Source organism: Zea mays, chromosome 10, assembly GCF_902167145.1.
Source record: "Zea mays cultivar B73 chromosome 10, Zm-B73-REFERENCE-NAM-5.0, whole genome shotgun sequence".
Lineage (NCBI taxonomy): Eukaryota > Viridiplantae > Streptophyta > Magnoliopsida > Poales > Poaceae > Zea > Zea mays.
Genome location: NC_050105.1, coordinates 20,641,259 through 20,656,873, shown reverse-complemented (window position 1 = coordinate 20,656,873; position 15,615 = coordinate 20,641,259). Strand labels below are relative to the sequence as shown.

At 45.5% G+C, this 15,615-nt stretch overlaps 1 protein-coding gene across 4 annotated transcripts in view; it reads right to left on the bottom strand.

Annotated features, from left to right (window-relative positions):
- Positions 1-310: 310 nt before the first annotated feature.
- LOC100274067 (uncharacterized) overlaps positions 311-15,615 on the bottom strand; it is a 57,124-nt gene continuing 41,819 nt past the window's right edge. The window contains exons 12-19 of one of the 4 annotated variants that reach the window (XM_020544950.2): positions 8,524-8,594; positions 8,283-8,400; positions 3,239-3,325; positions 3,065-3,151; positions 2,881-2,957; positions 2,482-2,632; positions 2,209-2,356; positions 311-1,473 (exon numbers count right to left, since the gene is read on the bottom strand). In XM_020544950.2, coding sequence (XP_020400539.1) covers positions 569-1,473; positions 2,209-2,356; positions 2,482-2,632; positions 2,881-2,957; positions 3,065-3,151; positions 3,239-3,325; positions 8,283-8,400; positions 8,524-8,594 — 1,644 coding nt within the window. In that variant the 3' untranslated portion in view covers positions 311-568. The remainder of the gene's footprint in view (positions 1,474-2,208; positions 2,357-2,481; positions 2,633-2,880; positions 2,958-3,064; positions 3,152-3,238; positions 3,326-8,282; positions 8,401-8,523; positions 8,595-15,615) is intronic. The other 3 variants (NM_001360531.1, XM_020544953.3, XM_020544954.2) reach the window with 3 other exon arrangements.

Genomic DNA, 15,615 nt, shown 5'->3' with positions numbered 1-15,615 from the left:
ATATGAACTTGAAAATTTAATAAAGCTTCCTTTATAAAAAAATAAAAAGCTGGTTTATATTAGTTTGGCTTTTAGTAGCTTTTAAGGGAAAAAAGCCAAGGTCAAAAATCAAACCGAACACAAACTAACGTTCTCCGAAGAATCCTTTCCGCTTCCATCGGCCACGGCCTCTTAGCCGCTTCTCGGCTGCGGTTGAAAGGCTGCTCCCCCACAATCGCTTCGGCCGCCGGGCGGTTGTTTACGAGAATCCAATTCTGGTGGGCAGAAGCGGCCAAGAAGCTAAAACAAACAGGCCTATACGTCATATAGATTTTCAAACAGTCGAAAAAATAGGTACCATCGAAATAGAATAGCATGTGGCTCCCACATGTAATAGTAAGTTCTTTAGTTCACAAAATTGATACAAGTTAGTGAATGGCTAAACCTGTGCCAATAAATTATTATTTTACCTGAGATAGCATATTAAAAAAGACTCGATCACTGCTACGCGTGCTACGAAGTCCATATATTTCTTCAGCCAGTATCCATTTTTATTCAGCTAGCCAGGTAACCACACAAAACTTTTTGTTTATTGTGGTTGTGGCCTGCTCTGAACTATAAATATATCGGGGCCAACCAGGCAACCTTCCACATCTTGGGCACTTCCAAACTTCTGTTCCAGATACTGTCCAATGGCGGCAAGGCGCTGACCAAACTGCTCCCTAAAGGTTGCATCAACAGATAACGGCTTCTTGCTGTAGTCTACGGTCCTACGACTCATTTCACCATCGGTAGGGCCAGAGTTGAGCACCATAAGCTCTTCACTGAAATTCGCAAAAGCTAGAGTTGTGACTTTGCCATCAAGCTTGTGACATGAGAGTCTCCATGGAGTGCCACGGGTACCAGAAGCGAGGGTTTCTCCAAGACCAGGGGCAACCTCAGCCTCTACTAATTTGGGATCATGGTCAACTGGGCTAATTGTATGAAGCACAAAAGAGAGATCTGGCTGCAGCATTTCCTGCACGAGAACCGCCATCTTTGCGTCTCTCTGAGGTACACCGGCTGCTCGACGGCTAAGGATTGCTCTCCTTGTGTATAATGATGCCCAAACCTGTCCAACCGCAGCTCCAAAGGATCTAGGGTCAGAGAGACTGACATTAGGAATTGATTCATAGAGTCCAGCAGCAGACATTCCAGCCAAATCCTCCACATTAGCAGTAGATCTCACAATTAGTCGAACATTCTGATCAAATGTTTTCTTCAAAGATTCAATGATTTCTTCCGATGGAGAAAGAAGTGAAACAGTTGCTTGAAGCTTCGAGGATAGGCTATCAAGTTCACCATTTTCAATTTGAGCTGTTTCGATCCTCTCTAGAAGATTAGTGTAGGATTTGAGTGATCCACTTTTCTTCAAGGCGTCCTCCATGGATCCAAAAGGAATCACAGCACCTGCAGGAACTCTGAATGCTGCTGGAGTTCCTTGGTCATTGTAAACTGCCCAATAATCAATGAAAAATGTAAGATAATAGGAAATGAAACATAAGATTTTCAAGAAAGCAGTTCTACCGTACTACTATAAGCTTGCAGTTCTGTTGTACTCATATAAGTTTTTTCTTATCTTAATGTACATAATGTACAAGGTCTATGGATCCATAAACACAATCATACAGCAGAAACGACCTTTTATTCTCGAACTATGCAGGAGAGCTGCGCGTCATTTTATTAACGTAGAAAAATGTAGTACAAGAGTCTAGTAGAACCCAAACCCAAGTAGAACGAACATAGACACACCACACGCCAGGAACTAGGCTAGATTTGTGCCACAATCTACAAAAACGACCTTAACAGTATCTTTTTTTTTTCCATTCTAGCACATAAAAAGCTATCACAACGTTCTTAGTTATTGTTACATGAAAACTAGGCTTATTCTTGATCACCTTGGTTAAACACTATATTTAATCATTTGTTATTCATTAAAGGAGTGTACAGCATTATGAGCTAGATTTACATGCTTTGAATGATACCATCGGTGCATATATTCTACAAATATGGATGGGTGGAATGCAAGTTATCTGCCCTGTTTAATACTTCTCTGTTAATAACCAGCAACATACTAATAACATCCAGGCAAATTAACTGGTTGTATAAATGATAACTACCTTGATTCACAACACAGTAGGTAACACAAATCGACATGAATTTGATGGATATTACAACTGGAATCGGTACCTTTATTTGACATTGAGGAAAGAACCGAAAGAGTTCCACATGCAGCAGCTTTTGCACCAGATGATTCAATCGATGCCTCTGAAAGCTCGAGCACACCAGACATACCATTTGCTACGGAAGTATAGCTCTTTTGCTGAAGTGAAGGTCCCTTAGAGTTAGGGAAAAGAAAAAAAGTAGGAGCAAGTATAAAAACATGTGTTGTAACATGTAGTTAGCAAGATGTGGTGGATTGGCATGCTTTGATTACATGATTTGAGGCAAAAGAAAGTTAACCTCAGACAATTCTAACTTCTTGTCTGTAGTCAATAGTGAGAATTGCTGTGCAAATAGATCTCCTCCAGCGGATGGCTCTGAAGACATGGCAGCACAGTCATCTTTGTTTGATACAACTGAAAGATCAACATTATTGGATGATGCACCCAACCTGAAAAAGAAACACAAAAACTCACTAAATAAATTCACGTAGAGGGTGCATAGGAGTAGCATGCTACTACAATACCACTAAGTGGTGCTTAATTAGCAGTCAGGTTTACTATGAGGGGGCCATCTTTCCTGTTTTTTTCTCATACAGTGGCCATAAATAAATATGTTCATTTAATGTTTTTTCAGGACATGCGAGCCAACACAGTCCATATCAGAATGGAATGAAATGTTAGTAAAATAGAACCTAACCTGACATGTTTTCCCTCAAGTAACCTCATGTTTTTAATCGTGTCATCGTCTTCACAAGTTACAAATACAACTTTCTCCTGGAAACATATGTAAGTAGCATTCTTTTTTTCTTTTCCAAAAAAATGCAGTGGAATTCATTAAAAACGAAACAGTATTTAAATAAAATGAGGCTTTTGGTACGAACTTGACGAGCTCTAACACCAAGATGTGATAGGTGAGGTAATTCTTGTAGAAGAACAACGCCCACTATGTTATCCCCAGCAGCTTTGACCTGTCAAATGAGGAGCCAAGGCTTTGTGATATCATGAAGTTATCAAGACAAGAATAACAAACCAAGAATTTAATTGTTTATAGATACCTCTTCATCTCCATCTGCCTTGTTTACAACTAGCACGACAGGTTCTTTCATGGATGACGGCAATGATCCAGGAGCTATTCTTTCAACCTGATAATGTTTACAAATAACCCAATAGATGGTAATGTTTACAATGTATATAAACCTATCTAGGGTTTCCCCTAACCCTAACAGGATATACATGGGTTGGGCCCTAGTCCCATAACACTCCCAGCCACACATGGCTAATACACAGTCTAAGGCTCCCATAGTCAAAACTCTAGCCACGACAGATATTGAGATTGTACCAAAACTCCGAGAACACCAAGGATGGAAAATCCCATGGTGAAGATGTCAGCAAACTGTGAGGTCATCAGGATGTGGAGGACACGAACGTCCTCGACCGCCACAGGCTCACAGACGAAATGAAGATCCATATCAACATGCTTTGTGTGTGGGTTTTGGACTGGGTTGATGGAGAGGTAGACGATTCTGATGTTGTCGCAATAGATGAGTATGCTCCTGGTAAGTGGGTTGTGAAGCTCCTTAGGAGCTGACGGAGCCAACACACCTCAACAACACCATTGGGGATGGTGTGGTACTCAACTTCGACGCTGTAGCGGGGGACCATGGGCTGACGCTTGAAGGTCCAGGAGATGAGGTTATCCCCAAGGAATGCGTACACGATAAAATGAATCAAAATCAATAAACGTCCAAGAAAGACCTAGACAGAAAAGTTGGAGTGCCTGAGTGCCAAATAACAAAAGGCAAGCGAATTGAGTCCCTAAAGAACTCAGGCAGACGAATTGAAACCCAAATAATGAAATTTCTCAGTTCTAGGTATCAATGGAGATGTTGGACACTTAGATTAGTGATAGAACTTCTATTTTCTTTTAGTTGTACTGTAAAGAGGGGCATGAGATTCTCCTACGCTTTCGAGAAAAAAAAGGGCATGAGTTGGGTAACTTGACATAGTCAAGTTTAGTTAGGTGTGGTGATGTACAATACAATTGCATAAAACTAGTGCTAGATAACCCAAGAGAACCCACAAAAATTTTGGAGGAAAAACCAAATCAAATAACAAACAAAAACCATGTTTCACAGAGTCTGCAGTAGCACTGAAAATGTTTGGTACTCCACCAGATGCTGCATTGGATACGAGTTTGGCCTTGTGCTAAATCTAAGTTGCACTGGCACGATCAGTGTGCACCGGATGAACAACATTGAACAAGCACCAAGCACCCAGTAAGGTTGCAAATTGTGCTGAAACATATTTGAAATCACTAGCGTATCCCATGTGGCACTAGATGCCACACCAGATATGGCACTCAGAGAGCTTCTAAATAGTAGTTTCACGTTTGTACTCACTGTTGTGTCCGGTGTGGCACCAGATACCACACCGAACAAGGCACCCAGAAAGCCTGCAAAATGTGCACAACAGTCGAGTACTCACCGAATGTGCCTTGTGTAGTTGTGTGCCACCAGATGTGGCCCTAGATAGGGTACTTAGAGAGCATGTTAGAATCCAGTGATACTGACTCCAGTGTGACACTGGTGCTGACACCAGATATCTGGCACAGTACAAGTAGTTTTAGAACTAGTCATTGGAGTGGCATCGGGGTGTTCTGTGCTCTGAAATTTTGCATCGGACACATCTGGTGCACACGAAATTTCTGAGTGCATTTATAACAGCTAGTTTGGCCCTTTGAGGCTATATACAAACCCTCATATCAGGTCCACATGATGTTTTGTCCCCTCCAACAAATATGGCAACCTTCTAAGAGATAAGATAACCCTTTGTATAGTGAGGAGATTAGAGAAGTGTTCATCTTGCGATTAGCAACCTCATTAGTGCATAGAGGACACCATCGCTTGGGCATGGGGACGAAAGCCTCGAATGCCGACACGGTCTCAACTATCGAGAAAGCTGGGGTGGATTGATATAAGGACCACCGAAATGGTGCTCGTCCTCCACAAGTTGAAGAACAAGGGCATACACAGTAGTACCTTCTTGCTCCCAAGTGAGGTTCACGACTCGCTCATTAGCGACCGCGAGGCCAGCGGCGAGCGTAGAATGAGCAGCAACAATGTCGTGGGGAGGAGGACCAGTCGTCTCGTGATCGGAAAGATTAGCAGTAGTGGAGCCATAATCGGGAGGGCAGATGGAAGGGGACCCATGTGCCAGGGTTGCCTAGGACCAATCCAGAAACGGCAAGGGTTGGGACGCGCATGCCAACAACAGCCAAGGCAGCAGAGCCGAGACCAACAGGAGTTAGGCCGCCCACGCCTAGGGCACCAGCGGCAGTGCCAAAGTTGACGAGGCCTAGGATGCCAAAACTAGTGAGGCTTAGACCACCCAGCGCGTTAGAGACCGACGAGACACCGACGAGGCATCAGGGATGATGGCGGGGGAGACTGGTCCATGCACCAGCGCCGGCATCAGGGAGACTAGGATAGGGGCGAGCGGCGACGTGACCAGCGGCGGCGGCGCGGTTAGGTGGGGCATCACGCTAGCAGCAGAGGAGGCAAGGGTGGGCGGTGGTGTGCCAGGAGTGGAGATTGGGTTTGGCGCAACCAAGCATGGCGCCACACCAACGCAGGTGGCGGAGGCAGGGGCGGACGATAGTACACTAGGAGGAGGAAGTGGAGCACACGAGGGTTGATGTCGTTCTGCAACGCCGACAAAGATAGGGGCAGCAACAGCCATGGACACTGTAACACCCCGAATTTGGGGGTATAAAATTTCTTTCTAAATATCTACCAAATTCAGGTGTTACTCTTGTCTCTCTCTCTCTCTCTTTCTTTTGGCTAGAATTAGGTTAATTAGGAGAGGAGTTAATTATTTATTTTGTTAAAACAATGTAAGTCATGAATTGTTGCATCATGCTGAGTCCAAAATATTCTTTGAATTGATGCACATGTTTGATTTGCTTTGAATTTGAAACTTGGTTTGAATTTGAATTGAAAACCCTAGAGAAAATAAAATAGAAAAGGCATTAGAAATTCCAGAAAAAGAGAAAAACCAATTCAACCCAGCCGGCCCAGCTCGGCCCAGCCAGGTCGCGCGCCAGCGTCGCCTGACTGGTTTGTCTCCGCGGTTGTTTCTCTCCGCGCGCGCTCCCTTCCCCTCTCCCTCTGCCCAGTGGGGCCGGTCTGTCGGCACCAGTCGCCCTCGCTCTCGCGCCCTTTTCCCTCTCTGCCTCGCGGGCCCGTCCTGTCAGCACGATGAACCGTTTCTCCGCACGCCCGCTCTCTCTCTGCGTCGTGGGGCCGCCCTATCAGCTCCGCCTTCCCCGCGAACCGCCGTGGACCAGCGCGCATGCACGCCGAGATCCCCACCCACGTCGCCTGCCCACGCACCCCAGCTTCCTTTTGAGCACCGCCCGCACCCGCACTCGCTCCCCTGTCTCATTCCGCGCAAGCCCACTCTCTCTCTCGCTCCGCTCTCGCCGCTCGCGCTCGCCAGAGACCTGCGCCCGCCGTGCCGGCCACCCAGCCCGTCGGAAGCCGCGCCAAGCCACTCCGAGCTTCGCCCCGAGGTGAGACGTCTGTTCTCGTGGTGGAGCATTGAATTAAATGGTGTTTGTGTTAAGTGAGTTTGCATGTCTCGGTTTTCGGGTCCCCATCTGGTTTAGGTGCGGGGACAAATTTCCCCCCGCCATGGGGTTCGGGTGCTGGTCGGGTTTTTAGTTTAGGTTTCGGGTTCGGGTCCGCAGAAGTTGCACTCGCCCCGAACCCACCCCACTGCCATCCCTAGTAAGGGTCTAGGGTTTGTTCTAATTAAAATGCTCAGGAGATGTCTCATCCTACACGGTCTAATTTTTTGAAGACTCAAGAGTAGGCCAGAATTTTTAAAGGATCATGGTCAACGCCACTCATGAATCATAACTGAAATAATGATAACATCAAATATCCTAGTATGACAGAAACCTGCCTTATGGTATATGCTTCAGTTTTCTACAACGATTTACATAAATGAATTATTATGAATTATCATCAAATCTAAATTTTAGCTCTTTGCCTCTTTTTAATCATTTGATGAAGCTTAAGGCATGCATAAACCCATCATGTGTGTTTGACAACTATTCAGTATATAAGCTGATCATTTGAATGATAAATATGTTTGATCTTGTCATATTGCAACATGTTTTGAATTACATCTCATTAAAAAATGAAGGGCAAATTGTCATTTTTCTTTTGTGGGCATGGTGTGGGATTCACAAAAAAAACTTACATTGATTATAGTAAGAACCAATGATTTCAAGTCGCCTAGTCGCCTGGTCGAACCCTGGGACCGACCAGGCGACTAGTCACGATTAGGCGACGACTAGGACGACTAGTCGACCCCTAGTCGGTCCTAGTCGGTCCCTGGTCGTCCTAGACTAGTAGTTATACTTATATAGGTATATATATAAATATACATGTATACATCATATAAGTTAGAACAAACAACTAGGATAACAAAGTAACATATTGTTTCATTGTGATTTGTGACTTACCTGAACCTGACATGTGACATGTGACATCCCAATGGAGTACAGAGAAGGGGGAGAAGTGGGGGAGCAGGAGGGACCTTCAGATGACATGCTCATCTCGTCACTGGTTCGCAGCCACCGCCGGTTGGAGACTACAACAGTGCAGCAGGTGAGCAGGATACAGGAGAAGGGGCAGGGGACGCAGGGTGTTGTGGCCGCCGGTGTAGCCGCCGACAATCAGCAGTCCAGGACTGGAGGGGCGGTGCCAAGAGAGGAGAGAAGAAACGTGCAAGTTGGAGACTGTTGGCGGCTAGGTTAGAATAGGAGAAGAGAGGGTACTCTAAATTAGACTGTAGATGGGCTAAAAAGGCCCAATAACCAAACCCTAGCCGGGACGACTAGGACACATAACTCAAACGACTAGTCGCCCTAGTCGACGATTAGTCGGACGACTAGGTCTTCTAGTCGAGTCGTCCAGCAAATCGTGTCCTAATTGCTGACCAGCCCGACTAATCGCGATTAGTCGGACGACTTGAAATCATTGGTAAGAACACAACAATAGGGCAAAAGGAGCGAATAGAAGTTGCCCACACCTGTATCAAGGCTCCATGGGCCACTCCAGGAACAAGAACATCCCACACAGACGACCCAAGAACTGCTCGAGTTGCTTTTAAAAGTACAGTGCAAAGTTTCGAGACCTGAAAAATAACACTAAAACAAATCTAAATAGTTAGATTCACATGAATCAGATTGATGTTAATCTTAATATCAGTATCGTCCAAACAATGTGCAGGAACACTCAGTGCTCTTATGTTGCTCCAAAGAAAACATTACCTAGCACGAATTTCAGCCTCAGTGTATGTTCTGACACTGTTCTCGGGTATTCCAAGGGCTTTCCCAAGAACCTACACACGTAGACAATTAATCTGAAAATTTACCCACAATTCACAAGAAATCTTAGAGTGTCAGCATAAATGGAAATATTTGCTTAAAGTGTTGAAATTGGTCTCTAGTTTTTTTGTACTTTATTTTTTTTGGAATTCCTCATATAAAAACAACTTGACCTGTGGGGGTAAGATTGCCCCCATGGTATTATATTAAGAAGACATTCTCACACAAGTCGAGAAAAATCCTGAACCCCTACCCCACCCATACACAACGGCACCGTAGCCCATGTGAGAACGACCACGACTGGGGCCGGGCTTTAGACCTTTGCTTTGGCGTGGGACAACTAGAGGTTTTTTTATCCACAGCCTGAAATTCGCTTCCATAGGGAGTCGAACCCAAGACCTGAGTGTTAGTGTGTCATGTATATTGTAATGGGCCTTAGCCCACATTCCTAGACATATAATATGTCCCCTACACAATTAGAGTTTGGGGTTTCACTCCCCAACATGGTATAGAGCCTCCTCTTTCCTGCCTTCTCCCTCCCCTAACTGCCGGTCTTCTACCCTCCCCGCCAGCGACCCCCTCCCGTCGGCAAGCCTCTTCTGCCAGACATAGTTGCGGCTGCCGCCGCCGCTGATGCCTGAACAGCTTGCGCCTCCACTCTCCCAGCCGTCGTGGACCCTTCCCCAGCCGTCGCGGACACCTGTGGTCGCGCTGCCACTACCTCCCCTTCACTCTGCACGCCTCTCACCTCCCTTGCTGCGCGGGCGACCGACGACCCCCTGCTACGCAGGGGGGCCATCTCTCCACCACCGCACAGTTGTGCGCGCTCCTCCCCTGCCCTACTTCGCCTGCGCGCCACCTCATCCCCTGCCTACGGCGGCTCCCCTAGGTCTCTTCTCCGACGACGACCAACTCCTCGATCGACGCCACCAGCTTCAACAATGGCTCGGACACGCCTCCTCATCCCCTTCCTCGTCGAACTCATGCCTCATCTCTGCGTCTTGGTGTCGATCCCGCGTGCGGCTCCTGGACCCTTCACACCGCTCCGTGCCTACCTCGTCTTCCAGCCTTCTTTCCACCTCCCTTAGTCAGGACCCCTGGTCTCGACGGCCACTGTCGTCTTCTCCGTCGTCTCTTCATGACAGCAAGCCCACATCCATCTCCTCGCTCACCACGCTGCCTCCCACCTTGCGCCCACACTCCGTCCACCAGCAACCACGCTGACCCACTCGACGGTGTTCCCTAGTCATGGGAAGTCCCTACATCTCCACTCTGGCCATCAGCAGCTCCACGTCGGTCCTTTATACCTCTGCATCGGTCGCGACGCCCTCATCAGGTTTGTTCGGTGTCCGCTTCCTTCCCTACGCCTGCAGCGCCACACGCGCAGTCACTCACCTCTTCTCAGGCGACGTTGCTCCCTGCTTCGCCGGTGCGGTCAAACGTTATCCTAGCTGCAGTCGTGGCACCCGCAGCACCCTATGTCCTCCTTCGATTGCGGCGATGCTCCCCAGCTTCTTCACGACGCCCGGCTTGGTGGTTGGCCTCTCCCCAACAATTGTCGGCCTCCACTGCTCCTCGCGACCGCAGTGACGCCCGTTGTGCCCAACGGTTTCCCCAGCACTGTTAAACTTCGGTTTCCCTAACCCCACCCCGGCACACGCGTAGGGCACTTTCCTGGCAGCGACATGTCCGCTCTCGCACCTGCTCTGTTGACGCCCGTCCTTCGCCATGCCAGAATCCACATGCCTCCCTATTGTGTGCGCGTCTCCCTTCACGACAGCCAGCTTCTCCGAGGCACCTTTGTGGTCTTTGATCGGGTCATGAACCCTGTGTTCCATGACTACATCGAGCTTCACCACCCTCCAGCCTCCACCCACCCTCAAGAGGGCCACCACGCTACTGGGTTGTTAGTGTTTCGCAGTTCCGCGATTGTCTTCACAACCCATGTTCGGTGTCATCATGCTCGCCATAGGAGGCCCCAGCGCCCCTCCCGGTTGCTCTGTGGGGGTGCCTCTGGTACCTCTCTCCTCATTCCCCAATGTCATCGCCGCCCACTCCTACTCCCACCAATTGGGTTGCTGACTTCGACGCCTCATACCACACCACTCCTGACCACAATATTGTTTCTTTACCTCATTCCCCTATCCCCACTTTAACTTCTTCCATCATTATCGATAATGGGTCGACTATGTTTGTTACCTTAGTAGTTAGTAGGTGACACGGTTCTTCCTAGTCCATTGTATATCAACAACATCCTTGTTGCCCCCCAACATCATCTAGAACCTTCTCTCGATTCGTTGCTTCACCACTAACAACCACTATTCTATGGAGTTCGGTCCCTGGGGGCTCACCATACAACATCATCTAGAACCTTCTCTTGATTCGTTGCTTCACCACTAACAACCACTATTCTGTGGAGTTCGGTCCCTGGGGGCTCACCATACGAGACCTTACCACTCGTGTTGTGGTTGCTAGATGCCCAAAAGGATATTTGGATTTCGAATAATGGTATAACAAAGTTCTTTGTCAGGAAATACTACAAAATCAAACATAAGACTTCCCACTTTCCCAGGTTTCTAGGGTATTCTCAAAGTTTTGGAAGTGCAAATGTAGAATGATAATCAAGTTTTTCGGTTGGCTACTGCTCATGAACAGACTTAATACCAGCGTTATGTTGCTCAGGAAAAATCTGCTGCAAGAACATAATTCCCATTGTGTTATGTGTCGGGATGAGGATGAGGACATTGATCATCTTTTTTTACCTGCGGCTTCGTAACTCGATGTTGGAGGCTTCTTAATATCCGATGCGATGTTAGGCTTTTTATTCACCAACGGTTAGTGCAGACATGCAGTATATTTCTACTTCTTTTGACCTTATGGGAGCTATGGAAAATGAGAAACAGAAAGATTTTTTACAGCAATGAAGACTCCCTCAGCCTCTGGGCTCTATGTTTTAAAAAAGAAGCTCGTCTACAAAGTCCAAGATTTAGAGAAATTTATCAACCCACCTTTCTATCATGGCTAGACAACATGTAATCTTATTTTTGAGATCTCGCTTATCGGATCTTCATTTCTTTTCTTTTTTATTTCGGTTCTCTCTCCTTTCTGGTGGGAGATCGTGGTGAATATTGCTAAGTTGTTAGCTATAAGTATCTTTTTATCTCTTTTGATTAAAATTTCATTATGGGAACCTCCCCCACAGTTTTTTCGATAAAAAATGTCAACGTGGTACACCTCTCCACCAACCCCGTGCAGCATGTAGAGATCAACCTCCACTTTGTCCATGAGCGTGTCGTCATTGACGATGTACGCGTCCTCCACGTACCGACCACTTCGCAGTTCGCCAACATCTTCACCAAGGGGCTCCCCTCTACAAGTCTACGGTGTTCTCGGAGTTTTGATCCAATCTCAACATTTGTAATGCCTAGAGTTGCGACTACGGGGGTGTTAGACATGTGTGTGCCTTAACTGTAACAGGCTTAGGCCCACTTATATACTATTTCATCTATTAATATAGCAGCTCAACCCTAGTTAACCTAGTTAGGGTTAGGGTTTCATCCTCCTAACAGTTCTCAATTTTTTCTCAAATGCGCAAGAGAACTACGCATCATTATATTAAGTAGAAGCAGTAGTACCAGGTCCAAAGTGAGCCGACCATTTCAAGGTGGCCAGAAACAAAAAAAAAGAAAGGCCCAATTAAGGAATAAACCAAACGACCACTAGGCTAGGCACTAGACATCCATGAAAAGGGTTGTGACTTTCTATCTTGGGCTCCCCATCTCAAACCTGAAGCTAAGGAGATCGAACCTCTTGGACTAGGTGGAGAAAATTGTTGATAGACTTCCTAGCTAGAAGGCTACTCTTAATCTTACTGGATGAACAACCCTAGTTAGATCTGTTTTATCAACCATTTCGGTATACCTGTTAATTGCTTTGAATGTTCCCAATTGGGTGATCAAAGAGTCTGAAGGGCATTCCTTTAGAAAGAAAGGGGGTCAATGGAGGTAGTTGTTTGGTGGCTTGGGATAAGGTGTCTAGGCCTTTAAGCTGTGACACCCTAAATCCATCAATTAAAGATAACTTAGTTTATATTATTAATTTTCAGTGGAAAGGAAAACATTTATGTTTTCAAATAATAACATAGTCATATAAACAAAGATAAGTAATTTTTTAGCAATAAAATTTATCAAGTGTTTGATGCATTCATTCTGAAACATGTGTTTTGATTGATGTGAATTTTGAATCCAATTTTTGGAATTAATCTTGTGAAGAGAATCTCATTTGTTCAAATAATAATGAATTATTAAAATAATAAATTTGGTAAGTATGTATTTTGATTTGTTCATAATAAACTTGAGTTTATCCTAATTTTGGAATATATATGTATGTATGTATGTATGTATGTATGTATATTTTGGAAATGGAAACTAAAAAAAAATAAAAAAAATCATGCTCACGCACGTCCAGCACATGCAAGCCCATCACGCCACGCGCCTCCCTCCCTCATTCCTGGCATGTGGACCCCACTCACCCCTCCCAGCACTGGTCGTCTTCCGGCTCCTCACCCGCACGCAAGGACAGCGCAGCCGCCGTCGGGACGTCTGCTGTCGTACCCTTTTGGCTCTGCGCGGCCACCTCTACGCCTCCCTGCCCTAGCCGCGAGTAGAGCAGCCTTATGCCCGCACCTGTCCGTTTCCTCTCCTCACTGACCGCGTCGTCGTTTTCCCTCCCGCATTCACGTCTGCTCGATGGCGGTCATTAATAGTATTTGGTTCGTGCAGACGTTTCCGAGGTCGCCATTCCTTCTCCCTGGGCTATTTATGGACACGTCGAACTCTTCTCATGTTCCCTTGATCACTCTCCTCTGCGCCCGCGCATCCAACCTGCCCGCACCGCGCTGCGTCACTGCCACCCACGCTACGATGCGCCCGCAGTCGCGCTCATCTCGCTACGCCTCACCTGTTTCCCATTCCCGCAGCCGTTTTTTGTTCGTTGAATGCCAATATTAATGGCCATCAACGTTGGCCATCAACGCCGATTAATTTCTCCTCCCTCCCCTCGCCTATAAGAGCAGACCTCCGCCCACACTTCTCACCTCGCCTCACCCCTGCTCGGCCCTTCATGTCTCTACTCGCCCGTTCCTTCTCTCGCTCGAGCTGCCTGCATGCACTGCGTCATCATCTGTTCTCGCCGCTGACGCTGTTGACTCCTACCGCTGTGCCAAGTTCGCCGAAGCCTTCTACGTCTACGAGTCCCCTCTCTGGAGTGTGTCGTCGTGTCGGTTACTTGCCCAATCTCGATCCCACCAGCACCAGGCGCCATTCGTCGCCAGCCATCTTCGCAGCTCGCCGGAGCCCTGTGCACATCGTCAGGACCTCGCGCCGTCGACCCGTCCCTCGCCAGCTGAAGCTGCTACTCGCGCCTTACTAAGTACGTCGTCGTCACCGCCAGGAGATCCGCCCCTGCGCCTAGCTTGCCCTGTTCCGGGTTCGCCGCACCGTGTCTCTAATCGGTGTTGTTGCTCCTTGCTGCACGCGCTACTCGTCGGAGACTCCTTGCCACGACGCCCTGCTGTTCGTGAAATTCCCTCACCGGAGCATTATTCGCGAAGCCATGACGTCGTCACCGTTCGTCATCGCTGCGCTCGAGCTTGCCCAACGAGCCCGCAATCGCTCGTTCCCTGCTCTTTCCCCGCTCTGCTCATCGTCTGTCGGAAGGTAGAACACAAGTAAATTTTATATGCTACCACTAGTGTATATGGTTAATACCGTATAAATTCATGCGACTTGATTTCAATTATAAAATATGTGTCAAATCCAAATAAAAAATAATAAAGGTTTGTTAACTCCATAATTTATGTGGTAACCATATTAAAATAGCCTTTGATTAGTTCTCTTGTTTTTATAATAAAAAAAGAGAAATAGTTATGTATAATGACATCTATATAAAAAAAGTGTAAATGTATTAACTACCCCTCCTAGTCTACCTTTAATTATGTTTTGATCCTTATTACAGTTTTTGTTAATAACATGTATATTGGAACCTAAATAAATTATAAATGGTTTTGTTAGTTTCATTAATTATGCGATAAGCATTTTAATTAGTGTTTTCAATAGTTCATGTACTTTCATAGTTGAATTTGAATTATGGTTGTTATACAAGAAGTATTAAATTGGCCTTTTCAATGAATATCATGTTTTCATAATTTAACAATGTTCATTATAGATCTTTAAGTACAGCCGCCTTAAATAGAAATTTAAAAAAAATATGTAGACCATATGTTTCTTAATAAAAATATAAAGATAATATTTGGTTTAGTCACATTTTCACATAAACCATGGTTAGGCTTATATCTTAAAGTTCTTTATAAATAAATGTTTTAGAATATGTTCCATAATGCTTCAAAAATTAATAATGTGTTTCGTAGCTCATCAATCTTAGATATATAACATATATCTTTTCTAAAAGGTTAAAAAGGTTTAATATTATTATAATGTGTTTTATCGTCTTATGAACCCTTAATCTTAGACATAACACACATGTCTTTTATAAAAGATTAAAATGGTAAACCTAATATTTGTATATTTGTAATTAAGATATTTTCAAGCTTAGGTCTTGTTTTATAAATATAAATCAAACCTTTTTCAAAAAGAGCATCCTTATGTTATAATCATTGCTTGTGGTGTTTTTGAAAGCAAATGATCCTTTCGTTATACTTGCTTTTAGCTTTGTCTATGGTAAATGGTGTATGTTATTGAGTGGTGTTTGTTTCTTCTTGTTTGTTTGTGTGATGTTTAGAGATTGATCCAGTAGTTGACAATCAATATCTATTTCGTGGAAGAATCTCGAGTTTTCTATAAGCAAGGCAAGTGGACTTCTCCCCTGCATATTCTGTCTGATCTCATACAATACATTCAATAAAGATTACTTTTGGATATGTGCATAATTTGATGGGTTACCTATTCAGATACACCTAACCTTTCCAACCTTATTCCTTATGCTATTGCTACAACTTTAACTTTAAGCTGGTACTCC